The sequence below is a fragment of the Podarcis bocagei genome, assembly GCF_964188305.1.
Source record: "Podarcis bocagei genome assembly, chromosome: 6".
NCBI classification, from domain to species: Eukaryota; Metazoa; Chordata; class Lepidosauria; order Squamata; family Lacertidae; genus Podarcis; species Podarcis bocagei.
This window is the reverse complement of record NC_138130.1, coordinates 11,334,153-11,351,931: the sequence shown is the minus strand read 5'-3', so window position 1 is coordinate 11,351,931 and position 17,779 is coordinate 11,334,153. Positions and strand designations below refer to the sequence as shown.

Below are 17,779 nucleotides of genomic sequence, written 5' to 3'. Positions count from 1 at the left end.
AGATGCTCATTTCACAAAAGTGATTTTTTGCATCAGGCAAAGGACCCTTTCGGCATCTGGCAAAGAGAATGGGAGCAGACCCAGAGGTGTTTGAGGGCTAAACGATAGGCATGATGGCAGCAGTCGTGTTTCGTTTCATCATGTGTTCGCCCTGTTCATGTAAAAACCAAAGAACGTGGCACCAGAATGCCTGTGGGGACCAGAATTGGGTAGGCCACTTTTGCCTGATAAGAGGGACAACACACTTTTTGATCACCACATTGTGATCTTGCAGTAGATACCTCAGACTTGAACTTTACCGTTCATCAGCTGATGGATGGTGATTTCAGCCCTGCTTTCCGTCTCTGTGTGCCCCACACCTGACATCGCATATTATGGGACAGGTGGGTGTGGTTTGGGGGAAACAGCCTTACAGGTCAAATCGAAACCTGTGCTGGCCTAAATTTGGCTCACAGGCCGAAGGTTTGTAACCCCTGCTTTGAAGACTCGGCTCTCTGTGACTATGTGGCTGGGCAAACCAAATAATGGATTTAGAGCTTACTATTAAACATGACTTTTCCTTATTTTAAGGTTGTGGCCGCTATGCTGGTGGACAAGGCTATAACAGCATTGGGCACTTCTGTGGAGGATGGGCTGGCAATTGTGGCGATGGTGGCATAGGAGGAAGCACATGGTACCTCGTCTGTGATCGGTGCAGAGAAAAATACCTCCGTGAAAAGCAGGCAGCAGCAAGAGAAAAGGTATTTTTAATCTGTTTCTTGCTATCTACAGCAAGACTGGAGTTTCTGCAGGAATGCCCTCTAGGAATAATGTACCTTTGTTCTCCTTACACCAACCTAGGTGTGTTCTGACTGCATTATTCCCTACTGTACCTGGAAGTCTGAGAACTCGCTGCGCTTTGGGGTTGCAGAAAGTGTATCTTGCAGCTAATATTGCACTTCATGCGTATACCTTACATCCAGATTGTAAATGGCCATTTCCTTGACTGTATGAATTGCTTTCAGAAGACCAGGAAAGCAAGCTTTTATAAGTTGGAAAATAATTCTTTCTTTCAGTCTGCCCATGCCATTAAAAGACCAAAATAGAAGTATGGCAGGCAAGACAGTGGCTAACGACCACACAAAAAGTGGGCTAGTAAGTTTAATGAACTTCCTTGCAATACTGCTGTTTACTGGGCTAAAATCAAAAAGTCAAAAATGGGAAAAGAATATGATCCTTAGACCTGCATTTGTCATCTGCCACAGTCACAGGGCTGTCACATTTGGGTGTACTGAATGCTCAGTGTTCCCATTTTCCGCATGTGACTGTGAAAGAGAGAAAACTATGCATTTATAGTAGGGGTTGCTGGTTCTGCTATCAATTCTGTGTTGTATCTATGGAATGCAAGAATAATTTCTTACAAAGGCATATAAGCTGTTCTAAGCCCAAGGGAGATGCTATCCTGAGAGGCGAAGATTGTCCTCCATGTGATACCAGGAACAGAATTTCACATGAAGCATACTTCCATTTTCACCCACGCATGCTAGTCGAGTAGTGAAGAAGGGATGAAGTATAAGCAGTGGAGGTCTGGTGTAAGGTGCTAAAGCTGCAGTGCTTAGCAAGGGTATTGTTCCCTCTTGTTGGACCCTGAAGTTCCACTGCCATGGTTACGAAGTAGCATTCTTTGTCTCCCTGTAGGTCAAACAGTCTAGGAGAAAGCCAATGCAAGTTAAGACACCTCGTGCCTTGCCCACCATGGAAGCCCATCAAGTGATCAAAGCAAATGCATTGTTCTTGCTGGCCTTGAGCAGTGCAGCTGAGCCCAGTATTCTGTGTTACCACCCTTCCAAACCATTCCAGTCGCAGCTTCCGAGCGTCAAGGAAGGCATCTCGGAGGATTTCCCTGTTAAAATGACTTGTCTCTATCTTCAGACGTTAGCAAGGTAACAATAAACAAATACGCATATTGACTCCCTCCCAAATGTGCCTTAATATCATTAATAACTCTGCTTTTCTAAAATGCATTTACTTTGTCTTGAGATAACAATAGCTTTAAAACTCAAAATCCACTGTATTGGTGTTAAGGGTAATCATTATTGCTATTAGGTCAAGGATTCCTAGTTTAAAGAAGCAATCTGTTAATCAACTGGAATCACTAACTATAATCATTACCTTTGTGTGTGTTAGATCATTTTCAGTAAATAACATCCAGCTCTTTCAAGCATGGCTACAGGTGGGTTTTAAAGTTTTTAAAAGCACATGTTAACTGTGTCTTGATGATTTTTTTACTATATATACTTTCCTATCAGTCAATGCTCTTCCAAAGAGTTCTAGCTCATTTCTGAGTGTCTGATGTCTGTGCTTTAAGAAGCCTGTTTGCAGCACTGAACACACAATCACATGGCATTCAGACCACTTTAAGAGTTCACTGGGTACGATGGAGTGAATATCTTCTTAAGGTATAGAATGTAAAATCTCATAAGAAAATAGACTATACTGGAAGTGACAGATTCTGGCTGGAGTCCATTTTGTCTTTGCTTCCACCAAGAGAAGCAGTTGGATTCTCTCCAGAGATCTTACTGAATTTCCAGGTAAGATCCTTTGCTGGGAGTCATATTGCTGCTGAATCTCCCTTCCTTGGAAAAGGGTGCATATGCAGATGGCACTTGCAAGGTTTGTATTTTGAACCTTGCTGACTTGTTGCTCAGCCTGTCATCCCACCCAACCTTTACCTCTCAAATTAGGAAAAAGGGGAGTTGTAAAACGAGATTTAATAATTTTGAAAGCTTCCTTGGGTTAATCAGAATTTAGAGACATTTAGCCTGTGTAGTGGTATGGTTTTGATGAGCTAGTGTCTTTGAACAGTTAGTTGAAATACTATGTCCCAGGTGTGTTTAGGTAACCATTAGGCAAAATGATAGTACTATATCATTTTTGGTGGGTCCATGCATTTAAATGATTGGTTGATGACTGATTGGACCAAAAAAGCCTTGGCTTTACATAACATGTGGTGTCTAATTCTTTTCAGACATCATCATGAAAACTTTGTTGGCTATCAAGACGACAACCTCTTTCAGGATGAGATGAGGTATTTGCGCTCAACTTCAGTACCTGCACCTTATATATCTGTTACTCCTGATGCCAGTCCTAATGTCTTTGAGGAGCCAGAAAGTAACATGAAATCCATGCCACCAAGGTATTCCAATGTGTATGTTAGTATGTGTTGGTGTGCTAACTGCTAAATTGTGATTGATTGATTTATTTGCAACTCTTCATAACACTACTTTGAGAAAAGCATCAAGAGACCATCTTATTATACTTACTGAAACCAAGGATAGTGTGTATTATACTTACGGAAACCAAGGATAGTGTGAAGAACAATTTATGTTTACCACCTTTTTTATAAGCTCAAGAAGAAACTGATTTCTTGCACTAACCTTCATGATATTTCATTTAGGGAACTGGTAATCTAGTAAAAATGGCAATGTAATGTAATGTCTGACATAGAAACTCTTAAAAGGTTCATATAGTCTATAATTTTGTCAGAAATAAAGACGTTGATTGTTTCATTCTAGATAAGCTGAAACCCTGCTGCTGAACATCTTAGAATTTGCAAGATCATTTGTAATTTTCTGGGGGCCAGCACAGACATAATGCTTTCCATCCCTGAATTAAAGCCCTCTTTCATGCAAAAGCCTCTTAACCACAGTTTGTAATCATATCTGCACAATGGTTAATGCTAATCAGGATTCACTCCTAAATGCATGGTTTGAAATCAGTTTTGGAAACCTTAGAAATCCAGGATCAAGAAATGGTTGATTGAACTCATTAGCTTTCCCTGTTTGTTACTAGGAGATATACTTAAATTATTGGGTTGCTAAAATGCATATACCTATAAATATGTTAATTAATGCACTGTTATCTTTCTAGTTTAGAGACTAGTCCCATCACAGATACAGATTTAGCAAAGCGCACAGTTTTTCAGAGGTCGTATTCAGTCGTTGCATCGGAATATGATAAACAACATTCCATTTTACCTGCACGAGTAAAGGCTATCCCCAGAAGGCGAGTCAACAGTGGAGATGCAGGTAAGGCTATAAACTTTGCCAGCTGTGAAAATATTTAACTATTTGTGTGGATGTATATGCTACTTTGCTTCTTTGTGATTTCTGTGCAATCCCAAATATGAGTTCTGGTGCAGAGCTTTCTAGAGTTAAGTGACAGAGGCTTTAGCATGAAGACTCTGCCCCCAGTCATCACAACACGTTCTCAAAGAGACATGGCTGGTGCCTTCTTGCTTCCTTCCGTCTTGGCCGTCACCTTCAGGAAGAGCTTTTCTTTTGAAAGAGTTAGGCCCATTTTTCTTCTTCTTTTGTTTCTTTATTTTCTCCCTGCGGCGTTCTTCTTTTGCATTTAATTTTGTTTTTGGTCAGTATTGAGTCAGTGAGCCCCTTCACCATTATGCACAATGGGCAACTCCCCCCCTTTTAAGTGTTCAGCTTTCTAATTGTCCACAATGCACAGCACATCCAAAAGCAGTGTCTGTCTGAGCCTGAACATCCAAAGTGTAATATCTGATGAATGTAAAAGGTTGCAGCCAAACTGTTTGCTTGAGAATTAAGATACTCGTATAACCAACAAGTAATGTTTGGACAGATTATTTGTACAGTTTCTGCTTTCAGTAAATTAATACTAATATACTAACCTTCTTAGTATATTATTAACTCTCTAATATGTACGTATTTTTATGCTTTTAAATAGAAGTGGGCTCCTCTCTCCTGAGACATCCATCTCCTGAACTTTCTCGGTTAATCTCCGCCCACAGCTCTCTTTCCAAAGGAGAGAGAAATTTCCAGTGGCCTGTTCTGGCATTTGTAATCCAACATCATGACTTGGAGGGACTTGAAATTGCAATGAAACAAGCTTTAAGAAAATCAGCTTGCCGGGTGTTTGCTATGGAGGTATTTAGTGCCTTAATTATCATCCGAATCAGTGTCACATCAGGAATTCATTCTCTCTGTAATAGCATTTTTAGTTTTCCAAAGTGTTTTATCGTGATGTGTGAATGTAGGCAGCTGGACTTACTTCTGAGTAAACTTGCTTAAGAGTGTGCTAGGTTAAGATATCTAGAATGCCATCTATTTCTGGTTCCTCTGTATAGCCAGCTGCCTTAGTTCCACACACATTGCTATCAGAATACAGTCAAACCTCATGATATGTCCGCTTCAGGTTGCGTGTTTTCATCTTGCATCCCGCGGCAACCCGGAAGTACCGGAACCATCCGTAACACAAGGTTCCACCGTACTGACTTTTCTCTAAATGTGACTGACAACCAGTACATGCCGTTTATTCAGTTACTTGCATTTCAGTTCAGCACCTGTCACTCCCATGAGTTAACTTTCTGTTTTTCTTACTACTACATCATCAGCCAGCTAACTGCAAATGTCTGTAAAAAAAAATAACAGTGCCCTACATGTGTCCAGATTGTCTTACTATCATGGATTGCATAAACTGCATGTGTTTTCTACAAAATACTATTGCATCCTCTGAAATTTGGAATCTCCCCTCCAGTTTCCCTCTGTACTTAAACTCCACGACTTTTATGTTTCTAGGCTTTTAACTGGCTTCTCTGCAATGTCATTCAAACAACATCTCTTCACGATATTTTATGGCATTTTGTGGCATCCCTGACTCCTGCCCCTGTGGAGCCAGAGGAAGAAGAGGATGAAGAGAACAAAGCAAACAAAGAAAACGCTGAACAAGTAAGTTGAAGTGCTTGCAACTTAGCTCACTGTGATGATGTACTATGGAACCAAGTGCATCACCTTTTCCCAATCACCTAATATTGTCTCAGCAGGTTTTATAATGCCTGTGAAGACATTATATGTTTCAGTGAAGATAAAATAAAATAAAATATCAGATTTGCATCAGTGTTCTGTTTAACAGGCAGGGTACAACATTTGTAAGGAAAGTAGTTTTGATTATTTTTAATCTGAATTCATTGTCACCAACGACCAATTTATACCAACAAAGCATAAAATATACAACATTCTCTTTATAAAACAAAACAAAAATAGAAAGAATATTGACTTAATATTGATCAGAACCGTAAGGTAAATCATGTGCCTTTTGTCAGAGTCCTCATCTTAATTGCAGTGCAGAAAAACAAACCATCTTGAATCGTGTTGCAATATATATGGGTGCGTAATTAAGCACATGCCTATTAATTTTATTAAGTTATGCATATAGAATTTTGAAAGCCTCAGATCCTGAATAAATACTGGGGAAAGGGTTAACATAATGAGAACAGCCAGACGTGAGTGTGCCCTTACTTCAAGAGGGCAGCTTTTCAGACATAACTTACGCAATTTGAATTTCAGGAAAAGGATACGAGAGTCTGTGAGCATCCGTTGTCCGACATAGTGATTGCTGGTGAAGCAGCTCATCCTTTGCCCCATACTTTCCACCGTTTGCTACAGACCATCTCTGACCTCATGATGTCTCTCCCAAGTGGAAGTTCATTGCAACAGATGGCTCTGAGGTAGGTGCTACATACAGAAAATCTCCTTTAAAAAATTGAGCAGAGAGAAGGTAAACACACACACACACACACACACACACACACACAATAATAATAATAATAATAATAATAATAATTTATTATTTGTACCCCGCCCATCTGGCTGGGTTTCCCCAGCCACTCTGGGCGGCTTCCACAGAAACCAAAAAACACTAAAATATCATACATTAAAAGCTTCCCTGAATAGGGCCGCCTTAAGATGTTTTCTGAATGTCAGGTAGTTGTCCATCACCTTGACATCCGATGGGAGGGCATTCCACAGGGCGGGCGCCACCACCGAAAAGGCCCTCTGCCTGGTTCCCTGTAGCTTCGCTTCTCGCAATGAGGGAACCGCCAGAAGGCCCTCGGCGCTGGACCTCAGTGTCCGGGCAGAACGATGGGGGTGGAGACGCTCCTTCAGGTATACTGGACAAACATATATATCACATTTTTTTCCATTTAGAGCAAAAGTAGGAAAAAAGCTACCTACTCAGATATTTAGACACCAGCTCTGTATGTGGCTGGGCACATTTCAGTATGCAGGGTTCAAATTCCCAGCATTAGGATGCTTCACAAGGTAATTGGTAGGATTTGTTATACTGGACATATTAACACAAGTTTTTTTGCTTGCATTTTGGAGCAATAGGAAACCATAGAATCCTGCTTCCGTCTTGTAAGAGCTGAGTACATTGACTGGTCAGGATTCCTGTATTTAAAACGGAGTAAAAATGGTTTACTTCTTTCATGTACCTTCCTGCCTCCGAGCAGGTATAAATGTGGATTTAAACTTGTCAGGATATATGGAGAATAATCCCTTGTTCCAGTACTGCAGTTGCCTTGCTTCTGATCTGCAGCTCTGGCACCATTTCAAAAAAACAAAAGCAGGCTTCTTCCAGAAGCAATACCAACAAATTGCAGATTGTGACGACACTCCATTGGCTACTACTTGCATCTGGCTATGTAATTATGTCATTGCCCTTGCTCTTGAGCAGTCTACATTCAGATTGGGGTGTGTAATGACCATGAAGCTGGATCAAATGCTTGAATATGTAAACATTTTCCTACCATTTCCCAACCTGCTCATTCATGAAGAGTGTGTGTTCCATATTGCAAAGACATGTGTCCCCCCCCCAAAAAAAATTTAAATACACCTCCTTTTGTTCAGCTGTACTTACTTAGCCCATACAGTGGCGCCTCGCAAGACGAAAAGAATCCGTTCTGTGATTCTCTTCGTCTAGCGGTTTTTTTGTCTTGCGAAGCAAGCCCATTGAAGGATTAGCGGATTAGCGCTATTAGCGGCTTTTAGCGGCTTATCTGCTAATCGGATCAGCTGATAAGCGGCTTAGCGGCTTAGAAAAAGGGGGGAAAGGGAAAAAAAAAGCAGGAACTCGCAAGACATTGTCGTCTTGCGAAGCAAGCCCATAGGAAATTCGTTTTGTGAAGCACCTCCAAAACAGAAAACTCTTTTGTCTAGCGAGTTTTCCGTCTTGCGAGGTATTCGTCTTGCGGGGCACCACTGTATTAATGTAAGACCTCATTCGTTACTTTCAGAGACAAACAATAATGGAACTGACATCTAATATCCTTCAAGTATTGTTAGCCTCTAGATCTGAGGCCCTTCCCTGTCTTTTCTGTTGTTAGTCTTGAATCTCAGGTGGGTGCAGTGGCGTAGCGGGGGAGGGGCAGAGGGGGCCATCGCCCCAGGCACAGTTTGGGGGAACGCAACACAGCGCTCTGCCCCATAGTGAACCCAGCACTATGACACTGCTAACAGCTGCTGGGGCGCTTGCCTCCTTCCCAGCCAGAGGGCACAGTGTGAACGACACAACTGTTCACGACGCCTTTCCTGTGAGAAGAGCGCTGCTCACAAAAGCATCGCTGGGCTCTCAAGGCCCAGGGCACATGCCTGCTCGTGGCTATGAGTGCGCCCTGCTGTGTAGCAGAAGAAGAAGAGTTTGGATTTGATATCCCGCTTTATCACTACCATAAGGAGTCTCAAAGGGACACGGGTGGTGCTGTGGGTTAAACCACAGAGTCTAGGACTTGCCAATCAGAAGGTCGGCGGTTCGAATCCCCGTGACGGGGTGAGCTCCCATTGCTCGGAACCTGCTCCTGCCAGTCTAGCAGTTCGAAAGCTCGTCAAGGTGCAAGTAGATAAATAGGTACCGCTCTGGCGGGAAGGTAAATGGCGCTTCTGTGCGCTGCTCTGGTTCGCCAGAAGCGGCTTAGTCATGCTGGCCACATGACCCGGAAGCTGTACACCGGCTCCCTCGGCCAATAAAGCGAGATGAGCGCTGCAACCCCAGAGTCGGTCACGAATGGACCTAATGGTCAGGGGTCCCTTTACCTTTACCTTAAGGAGTCTCAGAGTCGCTAACAATCTCATTTCTCTTCCTCCCCACAACAAACACTCTGTGAGGTGAGTGAGGCTGAGAGACTTCAGAGAAGTGTGGCCCAAGGTGACCCAGCAGCTGCATGTGGAGGAGCGGAGACGCAAACCCAGTTCACCAGATTACGAGTCCACCACTCTGAACCACTGCACCACACTGGCTCAGCGTGCAGTGGTTCAGGGGTCACTCTAATCGCATGCCCCACCCCCAGGTGCATCCTGCACACACCCTGGTGCGCACTAGGCGCAGGCGGGGGCCACTCCACTGCTGGATGGGTGAATATTTTATGCACTTGTTGCCTCTGCTTGGAGATGTATAAGTTAAAAGATAAGAAAATAATATTTTTATACACTACGGCTGCTGCTAGGTTACTGATAGCGAAAATTTGGAAAGGGGACACAGTCCCCTCGATACAGGAGTGGTTAAACAAGCTATGTGAATTCATAGAGTTGGCTAAAATGACAGCAGCCATCAGATTTCAATTGAATCAGAAACTCAAGAAGGAATGGACTTGTTTAGAAGAATATATGACAAAACATCGTTCGAAAACAAATTTATTGATATGCATGGACTAAGTTCGTAAAGGTGTGATAAAACTATTGTAAGATTGTTCCTGGGGTCAATGTAACTAATATATATAACACAATGATAAGTTTTAAAATATAATAAAGGATGTCAAGCCGTGGTGGAGGGAAGTCACAATAATAGGTAAAAAGAAAAATATATATATTTACACATACGTTTAGTAATGAAAGGGATACAGAATGGGAAACAGGAATTTCTTTAATGTATTTCATACTGTATATTCTGTATATCTCAGCCTACATTTCATGTTTAGATAGATAGATAGATAGATAGATGATAGATAGATAGTTAAAAGGCATTTATTTGCCACATAGATAGACATGGGAACTCAGCAAATAATGGAATGCGTTTCTTCTTAGTAGAGCCTGGGCTGCCTGTTCAGAGTTTTAAGCTGATGAGGTATGCTCTGCTCATGGTTCGTTGGATGCATTTAAACTGAAGACGGGTGCTTAACTTATTTTTTCCAGATGCTGGAGCCTCAAATTCAAGCAATCGGATCACCAGTTTCTGCACCAGAGCAATGTCTTTCACCACATTAACAACATTCTGTCCAAATCTGATGATGGAGACAGTGAAGAAAGCTTTAGTATCAGTATCCAGTCTGGCTTTGAAGCTATTAGTCAGGTAGGTCGTATCTCCCAAGTTTCCATGGAGGCAATAGATGAGCATATCTTACTAATCAGAAATGCATACAGTCGCTTAAAATGAAGTTTCAGAAGTACTTCTGGGATGCCCATCCTCTGATGCCCTCTTGCGTCTCTGCCTCCCAAAGGCTTGCACAGCTGTTTGCTGCAGCAGCCCTGGCTACAAGCTCCACAGGCGGATGGTGCCTCTGGGAGGCACCCCTCTTTGGGGCGGGGGGGGGGCAAGCTCAGAGACCAGGGGTGGCAGCAGCTGCCTGAAGGACTCCCTAGGAGAGGAGGCTGAGAGAACACGGCACAAGGGGGGGTGTTCAAAAAAGGATGAGAGGCTGCCAGCTCAGCAGGCAAGGGGTGGCATAACTGGGCTCCTGAGCCCCACAGGGGTGCTGCAGAAAGAATGTTGTTGGTCGAGGGAGCTGTGGACTCAAAAAGGTTGAAAACCTCTGGTGTAGACCTATGGGAGGAAATGCAGGTTGTGATATGTGGTTAAATGGTGGCAGGTAGCTGCATCTTGTTGTTGTTTAGTCATTTAGTCATGTCCGACTCTTCGTGACCCCATGGACCAGAGCACGCCGGGCACTCCTGTCCTCCACTGCCTCCCGCAGTTTGGTCAAACTCATGCTGGTAGCTTCGAGAACACTGTCCAACCATCTCGTCCTCTGTTGTCCCCTTCTACTTGTGCCCTTCATCTTTCCCAACATCAGGGTCTTTTCCAGGGAGTCTTCTCTTCTCATGAGGTGGCCAAAGTATTGGAGCCTCAGCTTCAGGATCTGTCCTTCCAATGAGCACTCAGGGAGCAGGAACTGGCAAGCCACTCCAGTATCCCTGCCAAGAAAACTCCATGGACAAAGCCGTCTAGTCTATACGCATGTTAATAGAAACAGTGTCTTTACTCTTACTTTACTTTTTAAAGAGAACCATCAAACTCAAAATCGCTGTCTCATTTCATACCTGCTCTTCATTTAAATTAATCAAGAAAGAATGGTTTGTACCACAGGAGTGACATACTTTTTTTGCTTGGTTTTTTTTTTACCTCTTTGACTCTGAAACTCCTCTGTTTTGACAGGAATCATGTATAGTGATTTGTCTAAAAGACTTAACCAGCATCGTTGATATTAAAACGTCAAGTCGCCCAGCCATGATTGGTAGTTTGACGGATGGGTCAACAGAAACCTTCTGGGAATCTGGAGATGAAGATAAAAATAAGACTAAAAACATTACCATTAATTGCGTCAAAGGAATTAATGCTCGCTATGTGTCTGTCCATGTTGACAACTCACGGGATCTTGGGGTAAATCATATTCTGTGTCATATTTCTACATGAATTTTGTTGAAACAAAGAATAGCAGAACTTGCATATTCTCATAAAATTGCACTGCTGTAGAGAGTGTAGTTATAAAATAGATCAAGCTGTATCAAACGTTCTCTGTCCACTTCTGCAAGGGCTCTTGAGCTAGTGGATGGGTGAACTTTAATGTTGTGCAACAGAGCAGTCCAATGCCACAGTTGCACTATTGTAAATACATTGTGCAGTGAAGTTACCAGCAAACCTGCTCATGCATTTTCTTGCACAACAGTCTACCACTGTCATGAAGCATTTCACCAGTGGAACAAGCATGCTGCGAAGTTACTTTAATTTAGTTGCTACTTTGAATGCCACCCATAGGATTGAGTTATAAAATCCCTGGTTCAGAAATGCAGGGTTCGTGCATTCAAAAAGAGAATCCTTTATACATCATCCTGCATATAGCGCAGACCTACAGAAGTGAGTTGACAGAATATAGAACTGATAGCTTCAGTTGATTTAAACATGTGAGCCGACCCACATGAAGTGAAAATGCTGAGCTTTAAAGCTGTTTGGCTATCGCAGTTCTGCTTTTCTTAACTATCTAGTTTTATAAAATTACATATATTCATGTCCTGCACTTTAAGCTGTGTTGTTAGTATTATCAACACATTTAAAAGCGTCTTTTTATTTTTGTTTCATTCTGTCATCTGTAGAACAAAGTGACTTCGATGACCTTTTTAACAGGCAAGACAGTAGAAGATCTTTGCAGAATAAAGCAGGTAAATAACTAGTTTAATTATGAAGAAGAGTGCATCTTAATTCTTAAAGAATGTACAGTGGTGCCCCGCAAGACGAATGCCTCGCAAGACGGAAAACTCGCTAGACGAAAGAGTTTTCCATTTTGGAGGTGCTTCGCAAAACGAATTTCCTATGGGCTTGCTTCGCAAGACGACAATGTCTTGCGAGTTCCTGCGGGGTTTTTTTCCTCCCCCCCCTTTTCTAAGCCGCTAAGCCGCTTATCAGCTGATCCGATCAGCAGATAAGCCGCTAAAAGCCGCTAATAGCGCTAATCCGTCAATGGGCTTGCTTCGCAAGACGAAAAAACCGCTAGACGAAGAGAATCACAGAACAGATTCTTTTCGTCTTGCGAGGCACCACTGTATGGTACTAGTTGGAATGTTATAGTTGCTTTGTTTGGCTCACAGCCCTGCAGCCCCAAAGCGGTGAACAACATTAATAGATGTTAGAAAAAAACATACAGTAAAAGTGTGATACATACAACAGCTCAATGAAAACAGTATAAATAAGATAGCATCAAAATTCAATCAAGCATGCCGATTATGTAATAGGATCTGACTACCATTAGGCACAACATATGGGTGGTGGCAGAAATCTTTCATTCTATTTGGCTTCTTTGCAGGAGTAATATGTATTTTAACATGCCATTCAAGGGACTTGTTTTACACAATCTCCATAACTGAACATTAGATGCCCTTGCATCATATTTGTACTATGTCTCTGGAAGAAACAAATAGAGAAGTGGGAAATGAACGAATGCCTTCCACCTACTTATGTTTTGCATTTTGTCCCTTACACGTGCCTGTAATAAAGGATCAGGTGGCTGCAGAAGCTGAATACAGCGGTGCCCCGCAAGACGAATGCCTCACAAGACGGAAAACTCGCTAGACGAAAGAGTTTTCCGTTTTGGAGGTGATTTGCAAAACGAATTTCCTATGGGCTTGCTTCGCAAGACGACAATGTCTTGCGAGTTCCTGCTGGTTTTTCCCCCTCCCCCCCTTTTCTAAGCCGCTAAGCCGCTTATCAGCTGATCCGATCAGCAGATAAGCCGCTAAAAGCCGCTAATAGCGCTAATCCGCTAATCCGTCAATGGGCTTGCTTCGCAAGACGAAAAAACCGCTAGACGAAGAGAATCACAGAACGGATTCTTTTCGTCTTGCGAGGCACCACTGTACTGTTACAGTTTTAAATTGCCCAGCCCTGTGTACAGAGAGGAGGGGAAGGCCCATCTAATCTAATTCATATTGGCAGTTGTTTTGAGTTGACATTGGTTGGTTTGAAAGCTCTGTCTGTGGTGATAAGCCATTCACACATGCCAGCCCTCAACTGTTGAATGTGGATGCGTGAATCAAACTATCAAATATTGGGTTTTGAACTAGTTACTTGTAAAGGCAAGTCATTAGCTGTATGTGTGTCCCCACCACGACCTTACAAATCCGTCTTTACATTCCTGTGTACTAGGTTGACTTGGATTCAAGGCATATTGGCTGGGTAACCAGTGAACTTCCTGGTGGAGATAACCACATCATCAAAATTGAATTAAAGGGACCAGAGAACACTCTCAGAGTTAGGCAAGTGAAAGTGCTGGGATGGAAGGATGGTGAAAGCATCAAAATAGCAGGCCAGATTTCAGCAAGCGTAGCTCAGCAAAGGAACTGTGAAGCTGAGACGCTGCGGGTCTTCAGGCTTATTACATCTCAGGTGAGACACTGAATTGCATCACAACAATTCATATTTAGCGCTGTAAATTAGGCATATGATCTAAGAGTGATTTTCATGTAATTCTGTCTCTGAAGCTCTATCTGAAGCTGTTTCAATGAAAGACTATGGGAGCTTTATGCATGTGTTTATTTTTGACAATTGTGTATCTGCTATGAACTGCACATAGATATTTTAAAACGGTTAATGCAACTGCATAAAAGCTTGTACGTAACTCCTCTACTGTTGTTTTATCCATTCTCTAATAGGTCTTTGGAAAACTCATATCTGGAGATGCTGAGCCAACACCAGAACAAGAAGAAAAAGCTTTGCTTTCCTCACCTGAAGGAGAAGAAAAAGTACACAATGTATTTATTTGTATTCTATCATTACTATGATTCTAAAACTAGTAATGAAAGTTCTGTCAATTTCTGACTTTTGCCATGTTGGACTGAATTCCCTTACCTAGATTTTCCTTTTAATTCAGTAGTGGTTTTGCCAAATTGCTAGTAATGCTGAATGTTTACCTACATGCTGGAAATATAGACTTTCTTTGGGATTACTTAACTTTCAACAATAGTCAGGGAATGTTTGGCAAGATTCATAGTAAGCCATTTATTTATTTCAGATACATTGATTCACCAGTCGTTGAACCTTGGAGCAGCCTCACTATTAATGTTTTGTTCTGATTAACAGCCACTATTTAAAGTCCATGTCTACATCCCAGTTTCTTCTTACCGTATTTTTTGCTCTACAGGACGCACTTTTTCCCCTCCAAAAATGAAGGGGAAATGTGTGTGCGTCCTATGGAGCGAATGCAGGCTTTCGCTGAAGCCTGAAGAACAAGAGGGGTCGGTGCGCACCGACCCCTCTCACTCTCCAGGCTTCAGACAGCTATTCGCAAGCCTTCTGAGCGCGGCGGGAGTTCCCAGGAGCTCCGGGAGCAGCGGCGGGGTTGGGTTGGGGGAAGCTCGGACTTCCCCCGCCCTAGCCCCGCGGCTGGGAGGGGGGAAATAATTCCCCCCCTTTATTTCCCCCCTAAAAACTAGGTGCGCCCTATGGTCCGTTGCGCCCTTTGGAGCGAAAAATACGGTAATTCTTGTTGCAAAAAGCAGTTCACTAGGAAGCCGATGCATGGAAGCACTACCTGCAAGTAAAGCAGATGGTTTTAACTTGCACAGTATTTTATTGCTTTAACAGTAGGAACTCCTGTGTTAATATCTAGGTCCTGCAAAAAGCAGCTATGATTCTTCTTGCCAGAAGGTCCTACATAAAGAAATGCTCAATCATGTTACCATTTCCCAAAAAAGTAGAAGTGGAAGTCTCTGGCTGCAATAGTAACCCCCTAATAGCCCACTGAATTTCTTCTAAGTAGACATTATTAAAATTGCACTGTAAATCACAATATGCCAGATTGTCCCAATGCAAAATTCTGTCTCTGACGTCGAAGTCATACTTGGAAGCTCAGTTCTTCATAGAGTATTAAACTCTTACAAAGAAAACCAGGACAGTATTATTGACAACTTCTTTTTTAAGGGGGAAAAATGTGTGATTTGTATATATTCTTCAGCGAATTTATTTTGGCTAGGTATTCTGTTTTCGTAAATGCCAGCATATGCAAGGAAAGCAAAACTGTTCTAAGTTTCATGCTACAAAAATCAAACCGTGGAACACAGGCTCACATCAAATGTTAATGTTTCCATCTAAAGGCAACTTCGGATGCAGACCTGAAAGAGCACATGGTTGGAATTATATTCAGCAGAAGTAAACTGACTAATTTGCAAAAGCAGGTTTGTTTACTATAGTAGCCTTTTATAGTTTTGAGCATTTTACACACCCTTGGATATGTGGTCTCCAGGGCACAAGAGAGGGAGGTTCAGAATGGGACGTGGCAGCCATTGGAGAGAGGAGGGCAGAAAGTGGTTGGGAGAAAGAAGGAGATTTTGGTGGCTGCTGAGCATTTTTTAGCTTGGACATGTTAGCTATCCCGCTTTTACATAAAAGGGGTAAAGCAGGGGTTTTTTTTTTAAAAAGAAGAAAATGCAAACTAGAAACTTCTGGGGATGTAAGCAGCAGAGCAATTTAAAAAGTTTTTTGAAGAGTCAGTGTGGTGTAGTGGTTAAGAGTGGTAGTCTCGTAATCTGGGGAACTGGGTTCGCTTCCCTGCTCCTCCACATGCAGCTGCTGGGTGACCTTGGGCCAGTCACACTTCTCTGAAGTCTCTCAGCCCCACTCACCTCACAGAGTGTTTGTTGTGGGGGAGGAAGGGAAAGGAGAATGTTAGCCACTTTGAGACTCCTTAAAGGGAGTGAAAGGCGGGATATCAAATCCATACTCTTCTTCTTCTTCTTCTTTTTGGTAGGGGCCAGGTAATTTACTCAGCAGAAATTAAAACTTTTGTGTTTTACAAATTAATTTAGGGACCATTTGTTGAGTTACTGCAGATACACCACATGCACGTGGCGATCTAAAAGAGCAATCCCTGTTCTTAACATCTAGAACATTTTGTGTCAGCTGAAGCCTATGCATGTGCAAACAGTCCCTTTCTTCATCGAATGACTTAGGCCCAGTGTAATCCCGCAAAATGTTCTGATGTGGTGGGAAGGGCATAAGGCTTATTTTTGCACGGTGTGATGTGCGTATGGAATTTGATCATGGCATCACAATTAAAACACCGATGAGTTATAAATCAGCTTAATTGCACTGGAGTCACGAGGTGGTTGATTGCAGTTAAATTACTTTTTCCTGTTTTCCCCATGTTAGGTTTGCGCTCATATTGTACAGGCTATCCGAATGGAAGCGACTCGCGTTCGGGAAGAATGGGAGCATGCAATTTCTAGCAAAGAGAACGCAAACTCTCAGCCTAGCGATGAGGATGCCTCCTCTGATGCCTATTGCTTTGAGCTGCTGTCCATGGTCCTGGCACTGAGTGGTTCTAACGTAGGGCGTCAGTACTTGGCTCAGCAACTGACGTTGCTTCAAGATCTCTTCTCGCTGCTACATACTGCTTCGCCCAGGGTACAGAGGCAGGTTAGTGCAAAATGAAAATTTTCATACGGTATAAAGAGGCATCGTAGTCAAATTTAGTTACAAGTTACTTATAATGATCAATTGATACATTAACTCAGACACTGAAAATGTTGACTAACTTCCTGGGTGCTTCGTCTAGGTGACCTCCTTACTTAGGCGTGTGCTGCCAGAAGTCACCCCGAGTCGCTTGGCTAGTATCATAGGAGTCAAGGCGCTACCCCCGGCAGATATAAGCGACATCATTCATTCAACAGAGAAGGGAGACTGGAATAAGCTCGGCATCTTGGACATGTTCCTGGGTTGCATTGCCAAAGCACTCACTGTACAGCTGAAGGCCAAAGGAACCACTATCACTGGCACAGCTGGCACTGCAGCTGGCAAAGGAGTTACTACAGTTACATTGCCAATGATTTTCAATTCCAGGTTAGTAGATGTTGCACTCTTTCAGTATCACGGCACAGGGAATTAAAATGTCCCCTTTCAAAATAGGACTGCCATACGTCCGGGAATTGCCAGACATCTCCTCTTTTGGGGGTCCTACATGCCCATCAGGGGGGAATTTTACATTTTAAAGCAACTGTCCTGGATTTTTGGTTTTAATTTTGTGTGGGCGGCTCTGGTTCAGGCTAGGGCTGTGGCGTGGGCAACCTGGGCTCTGGTGTAGGTGGCCTGGGCTCTGGATCAGGTGACCCGGGTTTGGACTTTTTACCCCTTGAAATATGGCAACCCTATTTTAAAAACATGTCAAACATTGTGTTCTCGAAGACTGCAAAATGCATTTTATTTCAATACATGGGTTGTGCGTTTTCGG

At 42.7% G+C, this 17,779-nt stretch overlaps 1 protein-coding gene across 13 annotated transcripts in view; it reads left to right on the top strand.

The window, feature by feature from the left end:
• Positions 1–17,779, top strand: part of MYCBP2 (MYC binding protein 2) — a 144,708-nt gene that overhangs the window by 112,246 nt on the left and 14,683 nt on the right. For 11 of the 13 annotated variants that reach the window (XM_081198189.1, XM_081198187.1, XM_081198182.1 and 8 more), the window contains 15 exons: positions 571–740; positions 1,678–1,922; positions 3,008–3,175; positions 3,910–4,067; positions 4,741–4,940; positions 5,592–5,741; positions 6,360–6,520; positions 9,981–10,137; positions 11,221–11,445; positions 12,156–12,221; positions 13,702–13,941; positions 14,208–14,306; positions 15,648–15,728; positions 16,702–16,968; positions 17,108–17,391. In XM_081198189.1, coding sequence (XP_081054315.1) covers positions 571–740; positions 1,678–1,922; positions 3,008–3,175; positions 3,910–4,067; positions 4,741–4,940; positions 5,592–5,741; positions 6,360–6,520; positions 9,981–10,137; positions 11,221–11,445; positions 12,156–12,221; positions 13,702–13,941; positions 14,208–14,306; positions 15,648–15,728; positions 16,702–16,968; positions 17,108–17,391 — 2,671 coding nt within the window. The remainder of the gene's footprint in view (positions 1–570; positions 741–1,677; positions 1,923–3,007; positions 3,176–3,909; positions 4,068–4,740; positions 4,941–5,591; positions 5,742–6,359; positions 6,521–9,980; positions 10,138–11,220; positions 11,446–12,155; positions 12,222–13,701; positions 13,942–14,207; positions 14,307–15,647; positions 15,729–16,701; positions 16,969–17,107; positions 17,392–17,779) is intronic. The other 2 variants (XM_081198188.1, XM_081198184.1) reach the window with 2 other exon arrangements.